This window comes from Rhipicephalus microplus, unplaced genomic scaffold (assembly GCF_043290135.1).
Source record: "Rhipicephalus microplus isolate Deutch F79 unplaced genomic scaffold, USDA_Rmic scaffold_32, whole genome shotgun sequence".
In the NCBI taxonomy this organism is placed as follows: domain Eukaryota; kingdom Metazoa; phylum Arthropoda; class Arachnida; order Ixodida; family Ixodidae; genus Rhipicephalus; species Rhipicephalus microplus.
The window spans coordinates 3591966-3613956 of record NW_027464605.1 but is presented as its reverse complement, the minus strand read 5'-3'; the positions used below and the strand labels follow the sequence as shown (position 1 = coordinate 3613956).

General features: G+C 43.2%; 1 protein-coding gene across 5 annotated transcripts in view; it reads left to right on the top strand.

Annotated features, from left to right (window-relative positions):
- The window catches only part of LOC119172824 (uncharacterized), a 203846-nt gene that overhangs the window by 162485 nt on the left and 19370 nt on the right, over positions 1 to 21991 (top strand). For 4 of the 5 annotated variants that reach the window (XM_075884479.1, XM_075884480.1, XM_075884477.1 and 1 more), the window contains 6 exons: positions 6527 to 6751; positions 10042 to 10269; positions 15842 to 15990; positions 16409 to 16537; positions 16686 to 16788; positions 18944 to 19116. In XM_075884479.1, coding sequence (XP_075740594.1) covers positions 6527 to 6751; positions 10042 to 10269; positions 15842 to 15990; positions 16409 to 16537; positions 16686 to 16788; positions 18944 to 19116 — 1007 coding nt within the window. The remainder of the gene's footprint in view (positions 1 to 6526; positions 6752 to 10041; positions 10270 to 15841; positions 15991 to 16408; positions 16538 to 16685; positions 16789 to 18943; positions 19117 to 21991) is intronic. The other variant, XM_075884481.1, reaches the window with a different exon arrangement.

Genomic DNA, 21991 nt, shown 5'->3' with positions numbered 1-21991 from the left:
AACTCCAGCTACCATATTATAAGCACGCTTCCAACAGCATTACAGAAAGGTGTGTTCGCACTTCAACGCTCTTTTTTTTTTACCTTCCTTTTCGCACTTTTTACTCCACACAGGGAGCAATTCAAGAGCCATTGGATACGCCGGTGGGAGTACAATGCTCCGGTGCTAACAAAGGCTGCGATTAAGCATCTGACCTCTTTATTCTTATCACCCTTATCAGCGACTCGTTCTCTAGTGCCCTTCGCAATCGGGAAAAATGAGGCCTTACACATTGTACGCGGGGCAGGGAGAAATGCTGTGACGCCCCAGAACAGTCTGTATGGACGCGTGTTGCATTGTGTTTACTTGATGGATATCCACACGTCAAGATGACGTCCACGTCTCTCGTTGCATCATTTTCGGGTATTGGGTTGCTTTTCTTTTACACCGCGTGGGCTCAAAAGTTACCTGGTGAGTAGTCCTGCAAGAACGTCTGCGGTGACGCGTCACTTTATGGTTGGTTTCCATAGAATCTTCCATTGAGGCATGTCCAATATCTCGAAGAGTAAACGTGGTAGTGTACATTGAAGGTGTATAAGTACCACGGTCAGCCTTATATTTTAAGTATAACGGCACTGTCTGTAAGCTGGACAGTTTTCGAAGCGTTCTTCATTGGCACCAGGTATAAGATCAGGGTTTCTCGAATTCCCCACTAATCTGGTTCGCTTCACGCTTTGAACCTAGTTCACTTAGCTTATAATAACTGTTCGGTATTTTCGTCAATATATTACACCAATTTATGGAACCTCATTTAAGCTAATTCAAGATGATTTACTCACTTATTGTGAGGCACGTGGCACAAAAGTATCCTATATTGTCACTGTAGAAAAATCTATCTAACGATATGTCGAAACCTCAAAAACAGTAATTTCGTGTATAGATTATGAGTAATAAAATATGGTGTAATGAAGCCATACGTGTGCCCAGTGACTCCCCGGTAAGTTATATGACCGCCGGTTCAATAACGTGACAAAATAAGCATCAGGAGAAAATCTGTCCACATAATTAGTTAATGAGGCCAGCAGAGAATAAGGTGCAGAGATTAAATGACGAACGTCACGGGTTTAAGATGGAATCATCGTGTGCGATAATGGTGTAACTGTAGATTGTTGAAAGAGGCGTTTGTTTTCAAGACCTGCGATGTCGATAATGATGGTCGTCTGGCGTGGTGGATCTGTGTCTAAGGTGCTCAGCTGCTGACCAGAGTGTTATGTGTTCGATCTCAACAGTGCTGGTGCTGTCTCGACGGAGGCAACACGATAGAGGCCTGTGAATTGTGCAAAGTCAGTGCACAATAAAGAGCACCCAGACATTTGAAATTTCTGTAGCTTTCCACTACAGCGTCTCTCATAATTATATGGTAGTTTCAGGGCGTATACTTAAATCTTCAGATATTGTTATATAAATATGATCATGATGAATAAAAAGACAATGATGCCCGCACTTTCGGCTGTTATTATTCCTATCACCATTTTTGGGGACGTGCGGTACGTGCAGCACTTATGTAATGTGCACGGCGTTTAGAGTGACCTATAAAATACGTCGAAACGTTGTACGTCATAGCTCGTTGCAGCATAACACGTCCTTATTGATGTAACTTTGAATTACGTACTTGTGTTTAGAACGGAATACAACTGTAGCGTTACGTCAGCGGCAAAAGGCAGGCTGATTGAAAAGAGCAGTAGTCTGAAAGACAATATAAAAAATGGCGCTTCAAGGCTTGCAGTGCTTCTCTGTTAATACTAACGAAAAAGTATTAGGGCGAGGTGAACTCATAATGCTCGAGGAGATTTCCACTTTTCCTTCTTCAATTCGCAGACTTATATTCTCAATATACGTAAGCGACAACTGGCGTATCGACTCTGACGCGGAGCTTGTTATTCCAAGCTCTAAAAAATCTTCTGACGTGGTGATCTCCACGAGAATAAATGCGGGCGTATTCTGCAGTCAATTCGTTTACTCTGTTTGTTTCTAGTTTTTTTTTGTCAGTCAAGGGAATGGAAGGAATAACTGTCGTTAACGTCATTCATTACAGAGATTCTTCAGCAAGGCGCGCGCTCACACGCGTACGCACACACGTACGCACGCACACACGTGCATACATCATCATCATCATCATTATCATAATCATCATCATCAGTCTGACTACGTCCACTTCAGGACAAAGGCCTCTCCCATGTTCCGCCAGATAACCCGGTCCTGTGCTTGCTGCTGCCAATTTATAGCAGCAAACTTCTTAATCTCATCTGCCCACCTAACCTTCTGTCTCCCCCTAACCCGCTTGCCTTCTCTGGGAATCCAGTTCGTTATCCTTAACGACCAGCGGTTATCCTGTCTACGCGCTACAAACCCGGCCCATGTCCATTTCTTCTTCTTGATTTCAGCTATGATATCCTTAACCCCCATTTGTTCCCTAATCCACTCTGCTCTCTTCTTGTCTCTCAAGGTTACATCTACCATTTTTCTTTCCATTGCTCGCTACGTCGTCCTCAATTTAAGCTGAACCCTCTTTGTAAGCCTCCAGGTTTCTGCTCCGTAGCTAAGTACCGGCAAGATACAGATGTCATATACCTTCTTTTTCAGGGATAGTGGCAATCTACCTGTCATAATTTGAGAGTGCTTGCCAAATGTGCTCCACCCCATTCTTATTCTTCTAGTTACTTCAGTCTCGGGGTTCGGCACCGCGGTTATTACGTGCCTTAAGTAGACATAGTCTTTTACAACTTGAAGTGCACTATTGTTTAGAAAAAAATATAACAATTTCTAGTACTTCGTACTCACTTATGAGAGAGCACTAAGCCATCCCCCTGGATCGGTATCTGTGTGTTTAGAAAAAGTGGTTAACGATTTAGAGTACTTAGTACTCTACTATGGGAGAGCTGAAAGCCTACCTATCTCGTAGCGCTGCTCTTTTCCGAGGTTGTTGTACATTACTTTCGTTTTCTACAGATTAATTTTAAGACCCACCTTTCTGCTCTCCTTGTTTAACTCCGTATTCATGAGTTGCAGTTCGTCCCCTGAGTTACTCAGCAATGCAATGTCATCGGCGAAGCGCCGGTTACTAAGGTACTCTCTATTAACTCTTATCCCTAACTGTTCCCATTCTAGGTTTCTGAAAACCTCCTGTAAGCACGCGGTAAATGGCACTGGTGAGATTGTGTCCCCCTGCCTTACACCCTTCTTGATTGGTATTCTGTTGCTTTCTTTAGGAAGCACTATGGTAGCAGTTGATCCTCTGTAGATTTCTTCCAGGATGTTTATATATGCTTCATCGACGCCCTGATTCTGCAGTGCCTGCATGACGGCTGATATTTCTACTGAATCAAACGCCTTCTTGTAATATGAAGGCTATGTATAGTGGTTTGTTATATTCTGAGCATTTCTCTATTACCTGATTGATAGTATGAATGTGGTTGATTGTTGCGTAGCCTGTTCGAAATCCTGCTTGTTCCTTTGGTGTGTGTTTGTGCATACATACGCATGCACAAACACACACACACGCGCGCGCCCACGCATACACATGTAAACGCGCAAGTACACCAATGATTTAAGTGGAGCGAACTTGAGGGACAAATAAAAAACGTACATGTTAATCAAACGTTTCGATATACTTTCTCGGCCGCTGGTCCACAAGCAATACGCTCTGACCAATAGACTACAATCTTTTGTATGTCATCACTAGGGTCTTAACACGACACAAACAGCTGCAGTACACACACCTCCCAGCAGTACAAAACAGTAAAACAGTATCAAAACTGTCAGACACCGAAGGGCTTCTTGGCAATCTTGATGTTGATTTTTTGTTAAACCGAATGCTTAGAGCTGTATTGGTAAATAGGTGTGCACCACGCCACTTTTACTTCCTCAGTGCATTGGTTACTGGGCTCGCGAAAGAGCACACACACGACAGCATAAACGCTTGCCTGAAGAAAGAGTATTTAGCACCTGAGAAACTATCAGAGTGTCCCATGCGTAAGCAAGCGAGTTCACTCCCACGGACACGCTGAAAGGTTCATGACTCTGCCATCGGCACAAGTGCTTAGTAAAACAACAATCACTACTTGAATGAAAGAAACGCATACGTCTTCAATAGCACAATTCATTTATTGAATCGAATTGATCCAGGCCTCCTTTCGCGCAATTTCTGATTCGTATAGTGTGTGTGAGTGTAAGTGAGATGTTCAAATGCTAAATACATGAACTTTGACAACCACCGTTTGTTGTGTTCTGTTGTAATTGTTCTTCAGAGGGACACAGAAGATTTTAAATAGGAGAGAAAAAGTTACTCATCTCATAACTACGCCAGTAACACGTCATCTTGTTCGCGTTAAGTAATTACGGCCTTAATTATAATATCACTAATCAGCAACAGTATTTCGTACACCAAAATCTCACCAGAGTTTATTTGAATAATGTTCCTTTCCCCTGCCGAGGAGTCAATAGACATCGAACCACCAAGAATGCAGGCCAGATGTACCTTAACAAAACCTGGTGCAATAATGTCCCTGGTCCCTTCTCATTGAATGCGGTTAATTTTTCTTCTATTCAGACTGCGCCACGTACTACTCAAGTGTACAAGTAAACAGCTCGAAAACTTGACGAACGTCATTGTTTCGACACAGCATGTCGCAACAACCGCAACGCGCAATGTCGTCTATTGTGACAGCGTCAGAGGAGCAGCATCTTTCAGCAACGTACACGGGTGGCTGAGCTGTTTTTTTTTTGTTGTTTGTTGCTTGTGCTGGCAACTAGTTTTCTCATCGTATATGGCTTGTTGATGCTCCGGGATTATGAAAAGAAATAAAGAAACAGTGGGGAGGCTTATCCCACGCAATTGTGCCCAGCTTATAGCCAACAAAAACAAAATAAAAAGAAATACTCCTACAGACGTTCCTGCTAATGAAACGAGTGGTATCGAAAAAAAAACAAGAGGAGGATAAAGAGGGGCCTCTGTTCGTAGCGGGTGTTGTAGTCTCGTAGTAATTCCATCTTAACGAATTTAAGACAAATGGCTTGTCGGCAGGAACAGTCGTAATAGTTTTCATAAAATAGCCAATGTCAGTAAGCAAGTTTTCGGGTAGCAATTTACACTAACAACTTTAATGTATAACGGGATACTGGTTGACGATTGGCAGTGTCCTAGTTTCTATTCATTGATTAATAATTGTGCAGCAGGCGTATTTGGTGAAATAAAAAATATAAAAAACAAGAGGAGTGGTGGAAGCCGGCATGGTTTTTTTTTTTGCGATTTCGTGGTCACATATAGCAAAGTCATGTGAGAATGTCGGTATCGTGGACATGATTTAAGATTCGATGGCGGATGCCTTCAACGAAGGACGACCGTGACCAAGGTGAAGAGGTGAGACGATGAGACGCAATAGAGAAACTGTCATATAGGAGTGGAAAAAAATGTTAGCAAAAAAATGAAGACAAGAGCAGCAGGGTGAGCAATGATAAAATGAGCGGTTGTGGTGATGTCACTGTGGTGGTACCTAAGCTATATTTCCAAAATATTGCAATTTTGAGAAAATTCATTACGCCAGCAGTTGTTTTCTACTTTTTTCTGAAATGCATAGAGCATGTTTGCGATTAATTGCCGAAACGCAATTTTTTTACTTGAACCTTCACCTTGAACCTTGAGTAAGCTTGCCTTGTATAACATCCCTTTGAATCGTACCTTTTTAAATGACACGCTAAAGCCTTAATTTATGCTCTTTACAAGGAGAGAAATACTTAACAGCAAGCACCATTGCACAGAAAAGCACGAATGTCACAAACATGTCCGATCTGTTGAGCAAAAGTTTATGTTGGAACGTTGAAAGTAAACACGTACCACACTGCAAACAAATGGAAACCCTCAAGAGAATTTGAAAGGGCGCAACATAAGTTTAGCTACACAAATCATGGAGCTAGTCTACGCTTATCTACGTATCAAGACGTTATACGACGTAACAAAACTGGACTCAGAATGCACGTGTACACGACACACGTCGTAACTTGCGGGAGGTCAACTAGTTGCGCTTACTACAAGCGTAAATATGGCTTTTAAAGACTTTGGAATCCACGGGTGCTCTTTTCTGTAGTCTTATTGTAGGCCATGGGTCACAAATGCTATTCCTAAAACCCACTGAATAGTATTCGATGACGTAATACTTCTTTACGGCTGAATCATTTGCCCACGTGCGTGTTTGCATCTCTGCCAAAATTTTCTGTTTATTATTTACAATATGTACAGAACACAAAAGTTTCGTAACATTCCAGTAACAGGGCACACACTTCGGCACATCTATATACCACGACCAAAATCACTACGTTGCCTTGAAGACAATTGCTCTAATATACACGACAATGTTCGCATACATGTACACAAGAACTTAACGCGATATCATGATACAATGGTATAACGATACGAAATATGCAATGAAACATAATTTGTAACAAATGAAATCATATATAACAACTCAACGGACGCTGCTATTTTGTGCAGGACAATCCCCTCCATTTTACAATGGTTCGTTTCGAGCTATTGGTGAAATCGTACGGATGAGACCAAGTGATGATTCAAGCTTAATTGTCAAAGAAGTACTGTTCTTCGAAGAACTTTACGACAGCACAAATCTGAAGGCGGCCCTCAGAATTCACACATCGAACGAAACGTCTACCTACTTTCAAGACATCGAGACCAGGCAGACATTTCTTTATACAGCATCAGGTGAGAATACAAAGATATTTTTTTTTGCTCTATAGTCGCAATTTAAGGTCATCGATTATGTGATGTGTTTATATCCCCGGCACTCACGAAAGGTTCTTCTTGGCAACTATTCTATGGCCACAGTTCAGTAGCATTGTTTTCTTTATGGAGATGGGATATATGGACATTGTCTGAAAGTATTTTAGGTCAACGTGCAGTCATGTTTTGTATAAAGTCCTAATTTATAACGTTGGCCTTTGTACCACATGTTCTGCGCACTGGTTGAAGCGGGTGAGCGCTATCGGAACAAGCGCATCTGAAGCAGAAATCAAATCAGTGGGCAATCTTCGACGCACGTGCGCCTGCGACAGCATCATCCCACGCGCGAGGCATAGCGTCCATGGCTTTAAGCAGAAAAAAAACGGCCCGTCCATCTTTCATTGAGTGAATGAGCATGAAAGAGCGTTGGGAGGTGGAAGCGAGGGGGGCTGCGTCGCTTGAGCAACGACTGAGAACTTTGATTTTAACGGTGCAGTAACGAGTGCTGGCACGTACACTATCGCGACAGACATCAGCGGACGGGTCTTGTGTGTACTGTACTCCCAATGCTTACTTTGCGTTGAGACGACAGACAGCACAAACGCCGCTTCGCCCCCTGCATGGGCTGCACTAGCTTAAACGAGCACTTGGTCAGGCACACGAGGTAGGATCCCAAGAGACGTAGCTGCTAACCTTGCTTCGTACAGCATACCAATTTGTTGCTAGCACACTAGTTGTTTGGCCCCTACTTCGAAGCTGATTTTTTTTTCTTCGATGGCACGTGCTGATATGGGGTCGCAAGTGTTTTCGTCGAACAGATTGGTTGTATAACACAGCTTCTCGTTGATGCACTAGCCGAGTTTGTTATACATTGCACGCTTCTCTATGACCGCTAGCTTTTCTTTTTATACAGTTACACAGTATTTATACAGAATCTGCTGTACTTTAAAACTATTTGTAGATGTGACTATAGTTTGTATCTAGTATCAACAAAGAGAATATGAAGATTCGAGACATTAAATGCTTCATTTTCGTCATGTGTTCCTTCCTCATAGCACGCGAAACTATAACAAGGCTACTGAAGTCATTGTCAGAGCATTGAAGGATGATTGTGGCATTAAAGCGTACGCAATATGGACCAAGGTGTATGTGAGCATGGGTGACTCGCAAAGCTAAAATTCGAAGTAGCGGCCTAAACATAAAGGTTTAGACGTAAGAAAAAAATATCGCTGAGGTATATACTTAATTTTATCAACTGATGACAACGGTGGTAAGCATGATATATAGAATTGGTAACGTTCAGTATTAAAACAACGTAACAAGATCATTAGGTTCTTCTATTACTAGTTTAATGTCACTCATTCAATCGTTTTAGTCGGTTTAAGCCCCAGTGGTGGTGGTAATGGTGCTGTGATGTCGACTCAAAGGGCACGGATTCGACTTCAATCGCGGTTGGCATATTTCAATGGAAGCGAAACTAATAGAGCTTTGTCCGCTGTCCGACACAAATGCTAGTTAAAAAGCCCCAGATTGTCGGGATTATTTGAAGTCCTGCACTACGGTGTATCGCACAGTGTCAGCCGCTTGGCAGTATTAAACCGGACGAACCGACCAACCAAACAGCCGCATTGGTTTCGCTTTCAAACTTGAAAGCAACGCTGGCTGGTTGATCCAGATTTCTCTTCGATTTTTCAAATTTTTTCTCAAGCAAATTGTATGCATTCTCAATGCCGCTTCATTAATTCATTAATTCACTCAGTCATTGTATGACGCCTTTATATATCGGTGGTAGGTCTCTAAGTTCACTAAAATGTAGGCTTCTTGAGTTGGTATAACTGCAACTTAATCCCTTCTCCCTTGTCCAAGATGCCCGTTACACATTCAGAGTAAGCAGAATTTCTTGTTTTCTAGGAACAATTTTGAAAATCTTCATACATCTAAACACCCTCGGAACCTTGAAATACAACAAAGTGGATTCTAGATGTTGATTCATATTAGAAGCATAATGTTGAGCAACACAGGCACCACACAAGATTTAATACAATATTTGCTGTATCATGATGGCTCAGCAACGCATACATATTGCTGAACAGTAAAAAGCAATGTAGGTCGGGATTGGCTGAGTCTATGTACTCTATATAGAGAAATTTGACGATCGTTAGCGTTACTTCATGCGGCCATGGTTGACAGGATTTGATTGAGCGATGTTGCTAAAGACCATATTATTTATTTTGTTAGGGCTTATAGTGAGTTACAACATAGGAATAAAAATCGAAATACACAAAAACGTACAAGCGCTCTCCCAAATCTGTGGCTCACCAGTCATTCATCTGTGCGAGAGAGTCATTTTTAGGTTTCCATTGAAACCATGAGCATGTTTTGCTGCTAAAACAAATACTGCGTGCAATAGCAATTCAAAGCTCGGCATCCTTACCTGAAACATTACGTTTGACAGAAACTAAGGTCGAAATCTGTGTAGAAATTGCGCTAGAAGTCAACCTTTTTTTGTTTGTTTTTTTTACTGTGAACCAGTTGCACCAACATCTGTTTTTATACGAAAACCACGAATGCGCGAACAGCACTTGGCATCACAAAAATGAAAAATGTGCCTTTATGCAGCCTCGCCGTGGTTGTATAGAGGCTAAGGTACTCACCTGCTGACCCGCAGGTCGCGGGTTCAAATCCCGGCTGCGACGACTGCATTTACCATGGAGGCGGAAATGTTGTAGGTCTGTGTGCTCAGATTTTGGTGCACGTTAAAGAACCCCAGGTGGTCGAAATTTCCGGAGCCCTTCACTACGGCGTCTCTCATAATCATATGGTGGTTTTGGGACGTTAAACCCCACATATCAATCAGTAATCTCATGCAAATTTCTTCGCGGTGGGAGTGGTATGGTTGTAGGTGGAGTTTAGACTTATTCTTAGGTTGTAAACGACTATAGACTTATGCTTGAGGGTTGTGAGACACAGCTCTGCATGTGTGGGATCCTCCGCGTAGTGTGTCTCTTCGTCGCTCTCCATCATTTAAGTCCCTGTCACTTGTGACATCAATTCAGTTTTAAACATGTACCAACTAGCCCGAAAGGAAATGTTACTAACCATTCTATCCTCCATGCTTTCAACTCTATTTTTATACAACACACTCTGGTTGCACTTCGACTACCTTTTCTATGTCGTGAGTACAAGAATCTTCAGTTATTTTCGGCAATGAATAAATAACGTCTTAATCTTATCACTTGAATTACTATACTATTTCGTAACTCTTCTTCTAGCGCACAGCGCAACATGCAACCTCATTAAGCCGAGCAGCGATATCGTCGGTCCACTCGAGACTAAGGATGGATGGCCCTACTTCTACCTGAGGGACCTGCTAACGTCCACTCACTGGAACACGACACCCGATGAAGCCCACTATCCAGCACGCAACATGTCCTGCGACGTGTGGATAACGGAGACCATGCATAAGGGCAGGCCTCTGATCGTCGCAATGGCTGTAAACTGTAAGATTTCATAGATGCGATAACATGGTCAAGCGTAAACACTGTGTGTGTGTGTGTGTGTGTGTGTGTGTGTGTGTGTGTGTGTGTGTGTGTGTGTGTGTGTGTGTGTGTGTGTGTGCGTGTGTGCGTGTGTGTGTGTGTGCGTGTGTGTGTGTGTGTGTGTGTGTGTGTGTGTGTGTGCGTGTGTGTGAGAGAGCTGTGACATGGTGGCGTGCTCTTAAGTATAAATTCATAAATTTTCGAAAAATGTTGTTAAGCCCATTAGCCACAAAGCAAATCCAAAAAAAAACTATTCAGTCGGTTGACATCGAGTTAAGACACCAGTGTACGGTGCAAGCTAAACGAGGACTAAGAAGAAGACCGCTCAGACGTCGTTCTGTTTACGCCGTGCCATCACGTCGATATTGAATCACTATATCAGCCAAACTGCCTATCAAGGAATGGATGCAGCGTTGGTAGTATAACAGCCCATCACTAAGCCATCTTCAGCCAACGTCATTACCAGACGTCAACATTAGCGATAAGTTAGCCAACACAATACAGCAATAGATAGTTCTTAAGTGGGCTGGTAGAATACATCAAAATGCGGTAGTCCAACTCACGTGTCTCAGTGGGAGACCATTGGACAGCACATCCTTCCGGGTCGGTCCATATTTTCTGACTCGTATATCGGGCGTAATGTGGCCCTGCAAATGTGGGCAGTACAAACTTAATCGGGTCTCTGTTAACCCCTTACTGCCTAATCTCGGGAATTCGTGACATACCAAAAAACTTCGAGCAGGCGAGCCACGGAATGCGTTACGCCTTTAATGCTGGCCGTCAAATACTCACTATATAGGAATGTAGCTCTGAGCATGAAAAATCCAGCACTACCTTGTGTTATATATTTTATGCTAGAACCAATTGTTCTGTAGCTGGTGGCAGAGAACGTGAAGCGCGTGCTTGAACCCTACCTTCTTCGTTTTTTCTCACCTGGCTGACGCAATTTCTGTATTCAATAATTTTGTTTATTTGGTGTGTACGTGCTCAATACATGGCACACGACATTTTGCGTAGTTCCGAAGTAAATTTGCATTGCAAGGTCCTCGCTTCTGTGGCATATGGCGAATTCTTGACATACATGTATGAGTTAAAGATGCATTTTCGGTTGCTACATAAATCATTTACCGGTTGCTCTGTAAAGCAGAAAAATGAAAACAATATTTATTTTCTTCGGTAGTTTAAGTTCAGGTACTAAAGGGTTAAATACCGGCAATATCAAGGAAACGAGGTGGAATATGTGCTGTCTCTAGACAATATCCAGCACTTTAAGCAGGAAGAGATCAGGAGTGTTGCTAAGGAAGTCATAGTATACAACACGCGTAAGGGTGTAAGTGTTAATAATTTGACGTGAGAAAGGCCTTCCATGTAGCATTACTCTAATTGGACCTTCACCCGATACTCATGAAGAATGCTCTCAAATCCAGAAACCGATGCCGACTTAACGGAAGCGTTATTTTAGTGAGGACCAGTAGCCGACCGGCAGCTCGAAATTTGTAGAGAGGTGCGACAAGGAGGGCACCCAAGAATAGATGACACCGTATGACGTGATACGCAGGACGACAGTTGAGCGCGTCGTCCTCTGTCGTCTATTCTCGTATGCCTCGTTAGCCGCGCTTACCTTCATCATTAATCAGAACCACCTTGCCCGCCATTTTATTACACTGAGCTCCAGGAAGACTTTCCCTTCCTGGGAGCATATTTCACACCAACAAAGCAAGCATAGCATCAACACTCATCGCATCGAACAAGTAGTTAGCAGCGAGAGAAATAGATAAGAAAGGCAGGGAGGTTAACCAAGCTTACCTCTGTTGGCTACCCTGCACTGGGAGGAGTGGATGGGGAATATAGAAAGAAAAAAGAGAGAAAAAAAGAAGAGTAAGAAACGGTTGGATAGATAGCTCGAGAGTACGCAGCTCGGCCTCACGCTGTTCTTTCACAAGCGCTTGTGAAGTCCGGCAGCACAAGAGATCTTTCGTGGCTTTGTGCGTATGCGAGACCACTGGCCGAGGTCGCAGGATATTCTTTTCTGTAAGCGGTCGTTAATCCAGGTGATGGAGCTTGGCTTCCATAGCAAGAACGTCTTAGGCTTAAGCTCTGAGTGATCTGTGAAATAATGGTAACTCTGTAAAAAGCGCATCGAGTGAAAAGGGTGATTTCGTCCACCAACAACATCGTCGTCTGGCTTGCTGGCCCCCTCATATCTTGAAAACTTGGCTCTGGCCACTATCGCATCAAGAATACTATACCACGCTGATAAGACGCATGTCATTGGGGAACTTGACAGGGCTGATCCCGTGGCGAAATAATGCAAGGTGAGGGATTCAAGATAGATGATTGTTGTTGAGGGATAAAAAGAGGCCATTTTCATCGAATCTTTTCTTAGAGTGAATATCCGGTGAAACCCCGATATGATTATGAGAGACGCGATAGCGAAAAGCTACTGAAATTTCGTCCAGCTGGTGTTCTTTTACGTGCCCTGACATTGCATAGTACACGGGCTTCTACGACTTCCCGTCCACCGAAATGCGACCCACTGCAGCCGAGATCGAACCCGTAGCCATCCGGTCAGCAGCCGAACAGCATAACCACTGTTTCACCGTGGCGGTGGTGTGCTCTACGTAAAAGCTCCAACATCAAGTTTTCAATGAAATTTCTTGTCAAAGAATAATGTTGCAGTTGCATAGTAAAAATATTGCAAAAGGCGATACCAGAGTACTCAAAAAGTGCTAGAAAACCTTCTGTACTTACATTTTTACAAATACAGAAAATGTGGCAGCCATCTGAAAACAATGTTTAGATATAACAACTATATGTAACTACAATTAGACGCATAAACTACCTATAATGCTGAAATATTCGCAACTCCAGAAAACGCTCCATGTCCTGACAACACTGGTCGAAAAACAAAGAGGGCTGCGCCTAACAGGGTCAACGTGGCACTTCGCTGTGGTTTAGTTTGGCGCTGTGCTCAAGTTTCTTGATTGTGGAGTCGGATCACGTTGCTTTATCGAAGACGAGAGAATGCTGGCCATGGAACGTATCATGTTCATCGGGATAATAGATTTCACTGGCGAAACAGCGGATATAGTCGCGCTGTGCGCACAGACATCGAACCTTTTCGGTGAACGGCATCGTATTTACTCCAAGTTGAAGAAGCTGTATAGCGAGCCCGAGGTTTAAGATGGCGTTTGCTCATGTTTACGGGTCTCTTCAGAAAGTTCTACCACTTTTGCGCAGCGTTCATACACTGCTAAAGGCAAGGCCTGTCAGTTTTCGATATAACCACGCTGCGGCTCGTGCTGCCGATTGCATGGATCCCAATCAGTTCCTTTGGGCCGAAGAAAGCTTAACAGGCATGCCGTTCACTAGATTACATAACGGAGCTATGCGTGTGCCAGTGTAACTTCAGATAAAGCAAATCACAGTTTTGATTGTAATACGAGTGCACTTTTATTTTCATTGACCGATCCAGGTTATTAGGTTCCTAATTAAGAAGGTCGTGTGCTTCCAAACGCTCGCTTCTTCGTGTCGGCAGTAGTTTACATTCAAGTCGTATATATGCGCGCACTCTACACACGCTACGAATGCACGGACATGCTGCATATATACGCATGAACACGCACGCTATACGCACACGCGTTTGTGTGAGTGTACATACACACACGAGAAATCAAAAACGTTCTGGGGAAAGGAATACAGCTGCTTAGTTTGAGAACGAATAGCATTACGTACTTGCACAGAAGAGAAGCATATGCTAAACATACAAACACGTATCGCAAGAAATTTTCTAAAGCGCTTGCTCATATAAACGATGCTAAGGTGTCCCTTTAACTGTTTAAAAACACAGCCACTTGATGATATCAGCTTTCGTCCGCCAATGTGCCCTAATAGTACCGGTGGTCAAGAACAGCTTCAAAAGAGAGCCCACTGGTCTTCTACACTTCCTTTACCTTATTTGGCAAAATATATTGAAATATAAATGTTATTTTGAGAGACATAAAAACTATGAGAGCTTTACTTTAAATTTGCGCACGTTCTTTTCGATGATTTTGATTTGTGGGGTTTAACGCCCCAAAACCACGATATGATTATGAGAGACGCCGTAGTGGAGGGCTCCGGAAATTTTGACCAGCTGGGGTTCTTTAACGTGCACCCAAATCTGAGCACACGGGCCTACAACATTTCCGCCTCCATCAAAAATGCAGCCGCCACAGCCGGGATTTGAACCCGCGCCCTGTGGGTCAGCAGCCGAGTACCTTAGCCACTAGACCACCGCGGCGGGGCGTTCTTTTCATATAAAGAACTAAAGAGAATTATTTCTTACTCTTAAAAGGAACTTGAAAACGGGCTTTCAGTTTTGACGTTAGGAGCTGGTAAATGAGGTGAGCGGAAGATTTATGGTGTACAAAGGTTGCAATCTTGAAACCTTCTATACTGCGTGCTAACCGATGGCCGAATAATATTATTATTGCAGAAAACCTTAATTATGGTCTGCCCCCCAAGAAAAATCAAACCGTCTCGAGCGAATTATTAGGAACAAACTACCGTATCCATCACCTTCTTCCCAATGCGTCAGTTTTTAGATTTGCGCTGTTCTCCATCGTGCGTCATCTGCATCTGTCAGAAAATGATAGGACAATACTTTGCCATCTTTCCGCCATGATTCCACGCATTGCGACACACTGCACTGTTCAGTGAAGATCGCTTTCTTCTTCTTAGGTCTCACGTGTGCGCCATAGCAAAAAGGAATGAACTATGCAGCCGAATCTCAACACGCGCAACGTCGTCACATGTCTCTTTTCAAGGATGAGCCTGTAAGCGCTGTTTCCAGGCGTGGCCCCTAGGTGACGAGCGCTAAATTGGAGTCTCGAATATTCAGAAACACGTGAACAAGCATGGATAACAATGAATGTTATCTATAGCAATAAACCTTGCAAAAGAGATGCGACACTTTATTAGGGAATAAAGAAAACGCTCGTCATGAACATTTATAAATACATACCTATCACTAGTTTTGATAGGTTTATTCAGAAAAATCAGAAGAAGTTCGAAGAATTTTGTTGTAGTGCATATCAATTAACCTTGCTCCTAATTTTAACTTGTTCCCTAGGCAAGATCTGCTAACCAACTGTGAGCAAGCATAAAGGTCTTTTCCTCACAATAGCTACTGTTAACGTGTTTTGTGTAAAGTTGGTTTCGTGAACAGTAAATCGTGCACACTTTTTGTGAACAAAAGGACTCGCACGTTTGTGCGTCTGCAGTCACGTACGCTGTCTGCCGAAAGTAGCGTGCGTACGTAAAAAACCCAAAAGCTTTGTTTTTGTGCGCATTTTTTGCCATTGTTATATTAGTGCTCACTTTCTCTTCAAAAGCAATAAATTGTCTCTGGGGAGTAGAGCTGTTCTGAAAACGCGCTGTTCTCAATACGTGTAGTTAACATGAACAATAATTGTTTTCAAAGAAATTTTAGGTTGAAGCATTCACTCACATCATATATGGTTTTTTTTTTACTTTTTTCACGATGGTTTAGCACGTTCATGGGGATCTACCACCGGGACCATGCAGGCACCCGTGTCTGTTCACATACGATATACCAACAGTGAAGATGACGACGACATTGAAATTAACATATTCGATTTCGGTGCTTTTGGAGACCACATCCACGATGACCTTCTGCAGGTAATTTGTCGCCTGAGTGCACTTATATATTTATTTTTTCGAACTACTTAGCACGTGAAAACCAAATATTTTTACAACCACTTTCTATTGTACAAGACCAGGACACGTTTGTCGCTGCAGAATCTTATTAACTTCTCCGAAGCACTGGCACTTCTTAACAGTCTAAGACTGTTAGAAGGGAGCAATCGAAGATAATAAGAGCCTGCTCCCTGTCTACCTCTGGGTTTTTTTATTGTTTAATTTTCTGCCACCTGCAAAGGGTAGCAACTCGTATGCCCAGCTCCTCAACATCTTCACGTCTCCTTCATTTCTTTCTCTCTTTGCATATGCCTTAATTCTGCGAACGCATTGAACAACGTAGTGTAAAAAGGTTTGATTAAATTTAACATTGCCTGATATCTTATGGTATTGTCTACAGCTTCCAGATGGTGTCTTCTGTGGCGGTTACAAAAAAGCCGTCTCTCTGCCTCCACTTCGAGATCTGAAGGTATTCAACTACCGCGTGGAGATGACGTCATCCGACTACAGCGCTACGCACTACAGTGATGTATGCTACATTATTCAGTTTCGGTCTTTCATGGGGACATGTTGTTAACCGAGGGAAAGAGTGCAATCCCAGTTTTAAAGACGCACTCACATTTTCCTTCTTTTATTTTTCAAAGTCAATCAATTACCTTTAAACATTGTTATTACAGGTTTGGGTCAATCTAGACCGTATGTTGTACAGAATTGATTACGAGCCCTCAAACGGCACTGTTTCTCGCCGGAAACGAGCGCTTATTGTATCTGGAAATGAAGGTAGGTGGCACTGAAAAAGATAACTTTTAGATTGCGGCGTTATCTAACGTCCTCCATAGAAAATATTGATCAGAGAACAAACTATACCGGCAGTCGTGATGATGACAGAGCATGATGATTATAATGGTAGGGATGATAAGTATGATGATGATGATTGTGATGGTGATGATGATGATGCCTCTAACATGACTCTCACGCAACCAGGAAGATTGGCCAAGCATAGAATATGAAAATTTGTGGGACATTTTCGGTATGTAATGGTGATACGTAAAAGAACAACAGCGTATGTAAACGTCAATAGTGCATTAAATTTTTAACCCATTCAAATCAGACAGTATAGTCATTATGTTGAACAACACGCGTTTATTTCTTTTCCTTTTCAACAAGGCCACCTTTCCCGTGTTGTGGTAAAAAAACAAAAAAGAACTATGTCGTTGCTCGTTGCATTACTTCCCCCATTTCTGAGGTCGCCCTTTTTTTCCTCTTGCAACTAAAAACACAGAAGTGGGGGTAACTTTTAGCATGATCATGGGTACACCTCTTTATTTCCATTGTTATTAATGTTAAAACAAGCGTTTTCAGCTCTGGAATGTTGTATGTATCTGAAAAAGATATTTAATATAAGCGTGCAGCTTCTGATAGCATGAATACACAGCTTACGACTACTTCTAATAACAAATCGATACTTTCTCTTGCATTGTTCTCCGTTCTCATTATTATCGACAATCCTATGCAGTTTATAGCACGTTACGCAAGCGCTACGCGTAGAACGAGGGAGGGTGATCAATTTCTATGGTCATCAAGCGCTCTGCTTTAGAAGCATCCACCACATGTTTAAGAAATCTGCCGAACTCCATTCATTTCCCCGTAAATTGGAAACTGACCAGAGCCTACCTTTTTTTAATGGCCTCGTTCAAAGGAACAATGGAACGCTATCTTTCTGTGTTTTAAGAAGAAAGCGCACAATCTGGCAGGTACCTGAACGTGGGTCTATCCATCCTGGCACTCAAAAAGGGTCAGCGGTCACCTCCTTGTTAGTCCTTGCTAGTCACTTATGCACAAATCCCGGAGATCTGACCGCTGAGGCGAAGACAGTTCGGCAGGGTATTTCGAAGTGCGGTTACCCGCCAGCGTTCATTAGTGGGGGAGACGGGGGGGGGGGGGTGACATCGTTCGTTTGCACACTGCGAGCGTCAGAAAACCGAAACGCACTCCTGTTCCTTATTGGCTAAGAATCAGTAAGACCTTATAACACGTACTATGCCGCTACCACGCTGTGTACTTGCGCAAGTTAGGGCGAGCGCTTGTAAGCGAGAAGGGCGATCTACCGAAGGAAGCCTCTTCAGGGGTCGTGTATCCCCTGAGCAGTCGGCGACTGTCTTCATAAAGGGGATACCAACCCCTTTACACAGCGCCTACGCCAGTCTAAGAATAAATAGAAAGAGAATAAAGTTACGCCCAATGCACTGGTGACACAACATGACATTCACTGGATGAATGCTGGTATTGTTGGGAGGGAGCTGACTGGAAATAACGCCGGTATCTTGAGTCCCTTGAAACATAATCTACAAATCCGGTGACGGAGACCTTCCCTAAACCTACGCGCGGCGCTGGCGAAATAGGCGTAAATCCATATAGGAGACACTTCTAATCGTATGGCCTCATTTTGAACTCGCCGCGCAGGTCTAGCAGCCGGCGGCTAAGGCACTTGGCTGCTGACCCACAGGTCGCGGGTTCGAATTCCGGCCATGGCGGCCGCATTTTCAATGGAGGCTAAAATGTTTGAGGCCCGAGTGCGTAGGTTTAGGTACACGTTGAAGTACCCCAGGTTTTTGATATTTGAGGAACCCTCTACTACGGCATCTCTCATAAAAAATATGGAGGTTTTGGGACGTTATAATCCAAAAGTTATTATTATTTGGCCTCATTTTGAACGAATGATTCGTTTACATCGCTTAAATTTCACTTTCCGAGGCTGTGGTAAAGGTAGAGAGTTTCATATTCACAAACTGTATGTGTGGCGTAAAACATTGACAAGTGCATAAAATAAATATAAAGTAGATGTGTGTCATGGCTTTTAACAGTACAATTAAACAGTAAACAACACGTAATTTCAAATAACTGAACCTTTGTAACAACTTTCGCAATATTCCAGATGCAATCTATCAGATTACTCAGAAGAAAAACATACGTTGCAAGGTAAAAAGCATACTTGACCTGAAGTTTGACGTGCAAATGATCACCGATCCAAGTTTGATCAAGCACATGACACCAGCTACAATTTTCAGTGGTGATAATGACAACATAAAACTGACATACAAGAAACAGGTTGGTGAACTTATTCTCTCTTACACGATGTTTATTGATTTATTGATTCATTTGTATAGCTACTGCTTATATCTGTATATATTTATATTATCAAAAGATACCTAACAAAAATACACAATAATCTTTAATTTAACGTCACATCAGAATTTATGCTCTGCACCATGTGCAAACAATAATGAATAGACGTTACAACAAAGTGAACACGAGTCATAACTATTCACCAATGATATTTTTTATTATGTTTTATTTGCACTTTATTTCCTCATCACGCTTTTTTACGTATGCGCGCCTCAAAATATTGCACTAAATTTGCACAAAATATTGCACTAAATATTGTACAGTGCACTAAATTTTATTTTTCATATTTTACGGGCTTTCGTTAAAGCTCGGACCATCTCTCGCTAAAGGGAACGATGTGTACATGCGAAGCAGCGAGCGCTAACGCCTACACTGGCGGCGCTGGCACTTATCAAGCTAAATCCAAGTGAAGACGACCTTGACTGAATTCCGAACGCTCGATTCAGTGCCAGACCATGGCATCAGCATATACGGGGTGGCCACAGAACGGTTGTGCAGCGCAAGCGGTATGTTTTTTGCTAGCGGACGCTGCCTGCGTCAGCCTTGTGAGGCTAGAAAGGGTGTGGAGAGTGACAATTCTACGGGTGTATGCTGGGCCGGCACGAGACGCGAGCATGCAGCAGGAGACACAAGATGCGAGCATGCGCAGGGAGGGTGTACGGAGGGACATTGTTACACAGTCTAGTCGAAGAGCTGCTTCCCACCTAGAAGAATACTGGCAAAAGTAGGTCTTGAAACATCTGAATAGCATAAGCTTGTACAAAAAATAAAACCTTCTAAGTGCGTTGCACATTAAGCCTATGGCTTTCCATGCACTTCACGCGACGTGGTTACGCTCCAAGTCAAGTGATCGATACAGGTGTGAAACAATGCTAGCAATGCTCAAAATTCAGTACAAATAAACGAACGAGTTTTAAAATATTAAAAATGAGAAAAACAACCATGAACTAATAGCAATGTTCGCTTTTAAATTGCCAAGTTTCTTCAGAAACATTCAGAATCGACTCTTGCGTCGTGCGAGAGATAGAACCACCGTCTCGCAGAGCACGCACTTTTTCCTTTTTCGGCGCTTGGGCAGCTACGGCTGAAGGGAAGAACAACGCGACGCAACTGTCTGCACACGGCACGTATCCAAGCTAATGAGCAGGAACTTCATAAACTGCAGACACATGCAGCGCGTATGTCACACGCTGAGTTGTAAATCTATCGTCTGTTCCCGATGCATTATGCGTCACAACACAGACACGTGCCAGGACACGATACTGAAAGGCTCAAATTGCAATAGGCCACATGATGCCTCTTCAAAGGACTGTCCTCTCATTAGAAGTGAGCAAGCAATGCTGAAGAAAAGGGCCAGAAATGACATCTCACACCGAGAAGCAGCTGGATTCATTACACGACGACGATTCCGCCGCCGGCGCTGCACCAAAGCTTCTAAAACCTCGCTGCCTCGCGAAGCACGCCCAAAACCACCTCAACCTTTTCCACTCGGGCCAAGCGCTGTCGGTTCTGAGAAGAAAGGCACTTCTGCTAGCAGTGGAGCTGACGATTCATTATTGCTGCCCAGTCTGAACGCAGCAGTCTCAAAGGACAGTGGTGCCTCTGTACCAGCAATGCAGGTGAAGCTTGGCCACTTCATCAATACTTGACGGAACACTTCATCAGGAACACTTCATCGATACCTGACCGACGAAGACGTACAAGTTATCGGCATGGTCGGAGTCGCTCGGTGGATTTCAAGCTGAATGGTTGTGCCACCCGTGATCTTCGGTGACGGCGTAGCTCTCGCTGACTGGATCGCCCTCTGCGACCTTTTGACTCTATACAGCTCTCGCCGTGTAATGCCCCGTCCTCGAACTTCTTCGGCCAGCCCCCAACTTTCGTATCTCCTTTTCCGGTCGCTTGTCTGTCACACTTCTTATCTATATTTTTCCACTATTATTTTTATCCCTCCTCCCCCCTACCCTACAAGGCACTTTGCCGTGTCGCCCAAGAGGCAGACGGAATGTAGGTGCCTTTTTCCTCTTCTCAAGAACCACTCATTCGTACTAAGCACCCTGCTCAGTGCTTTACGCGTGCTTCTGAGCAACATGCAGACACCAACAGATCGAAGCGTGTTTCAACTGCTTGACACCATCACTCCAGCTCTCCCAAGTCTTCAGAAGTCTGCTGCTTGAGGCTGCAAGCGGCACCATCATGGCTTCACCATCAGCAAGATTTTGGGTGCATGCAGCAGTTACGTAATTCAATGAATGTGCTCATTTGATTAAGAGATGGGTGTGACACACGATCTGTGATATTAAGCACAGAACTGCAGTTATGTCAACGGCATCAGGGACTTTTCTCTACTCTCTTTCTAATGAACTTTCCCTCCTTCTCTCACCTTCGACAATGCAAGGTAGCCTACCGGGCTCAGCCATGGTTAACCTGCCTGCCTTTCTATCATCCTTATTCTCTCTCTCTCGGAGTTTACAAATCTCCTTAAAATTATAATGAAGTCGGGGAGACCCTACATGCTTACTTGAAACATTGACTTCATCGAGATTTCGTTAAACGGAGGAGTGGGAAGTTTACGACCTGGAATAGCTGGGTGCATTTGCTAAGCACGTTCTTAGGTTTCACAGTAGCGCAGCTGATTTATTTTTACCATATGAGCATGTTTTCTTCAAAACATAACTCAAATATTTCAGTTATTTAGAACAGCTAACTATAGCTAATTGTGTCCGTTAGTAGAAGTTTCCAGTTGCACAATACGGCTGCGGTAATAGGTCGTTGATAGATTTGTCTCCTGTGCACC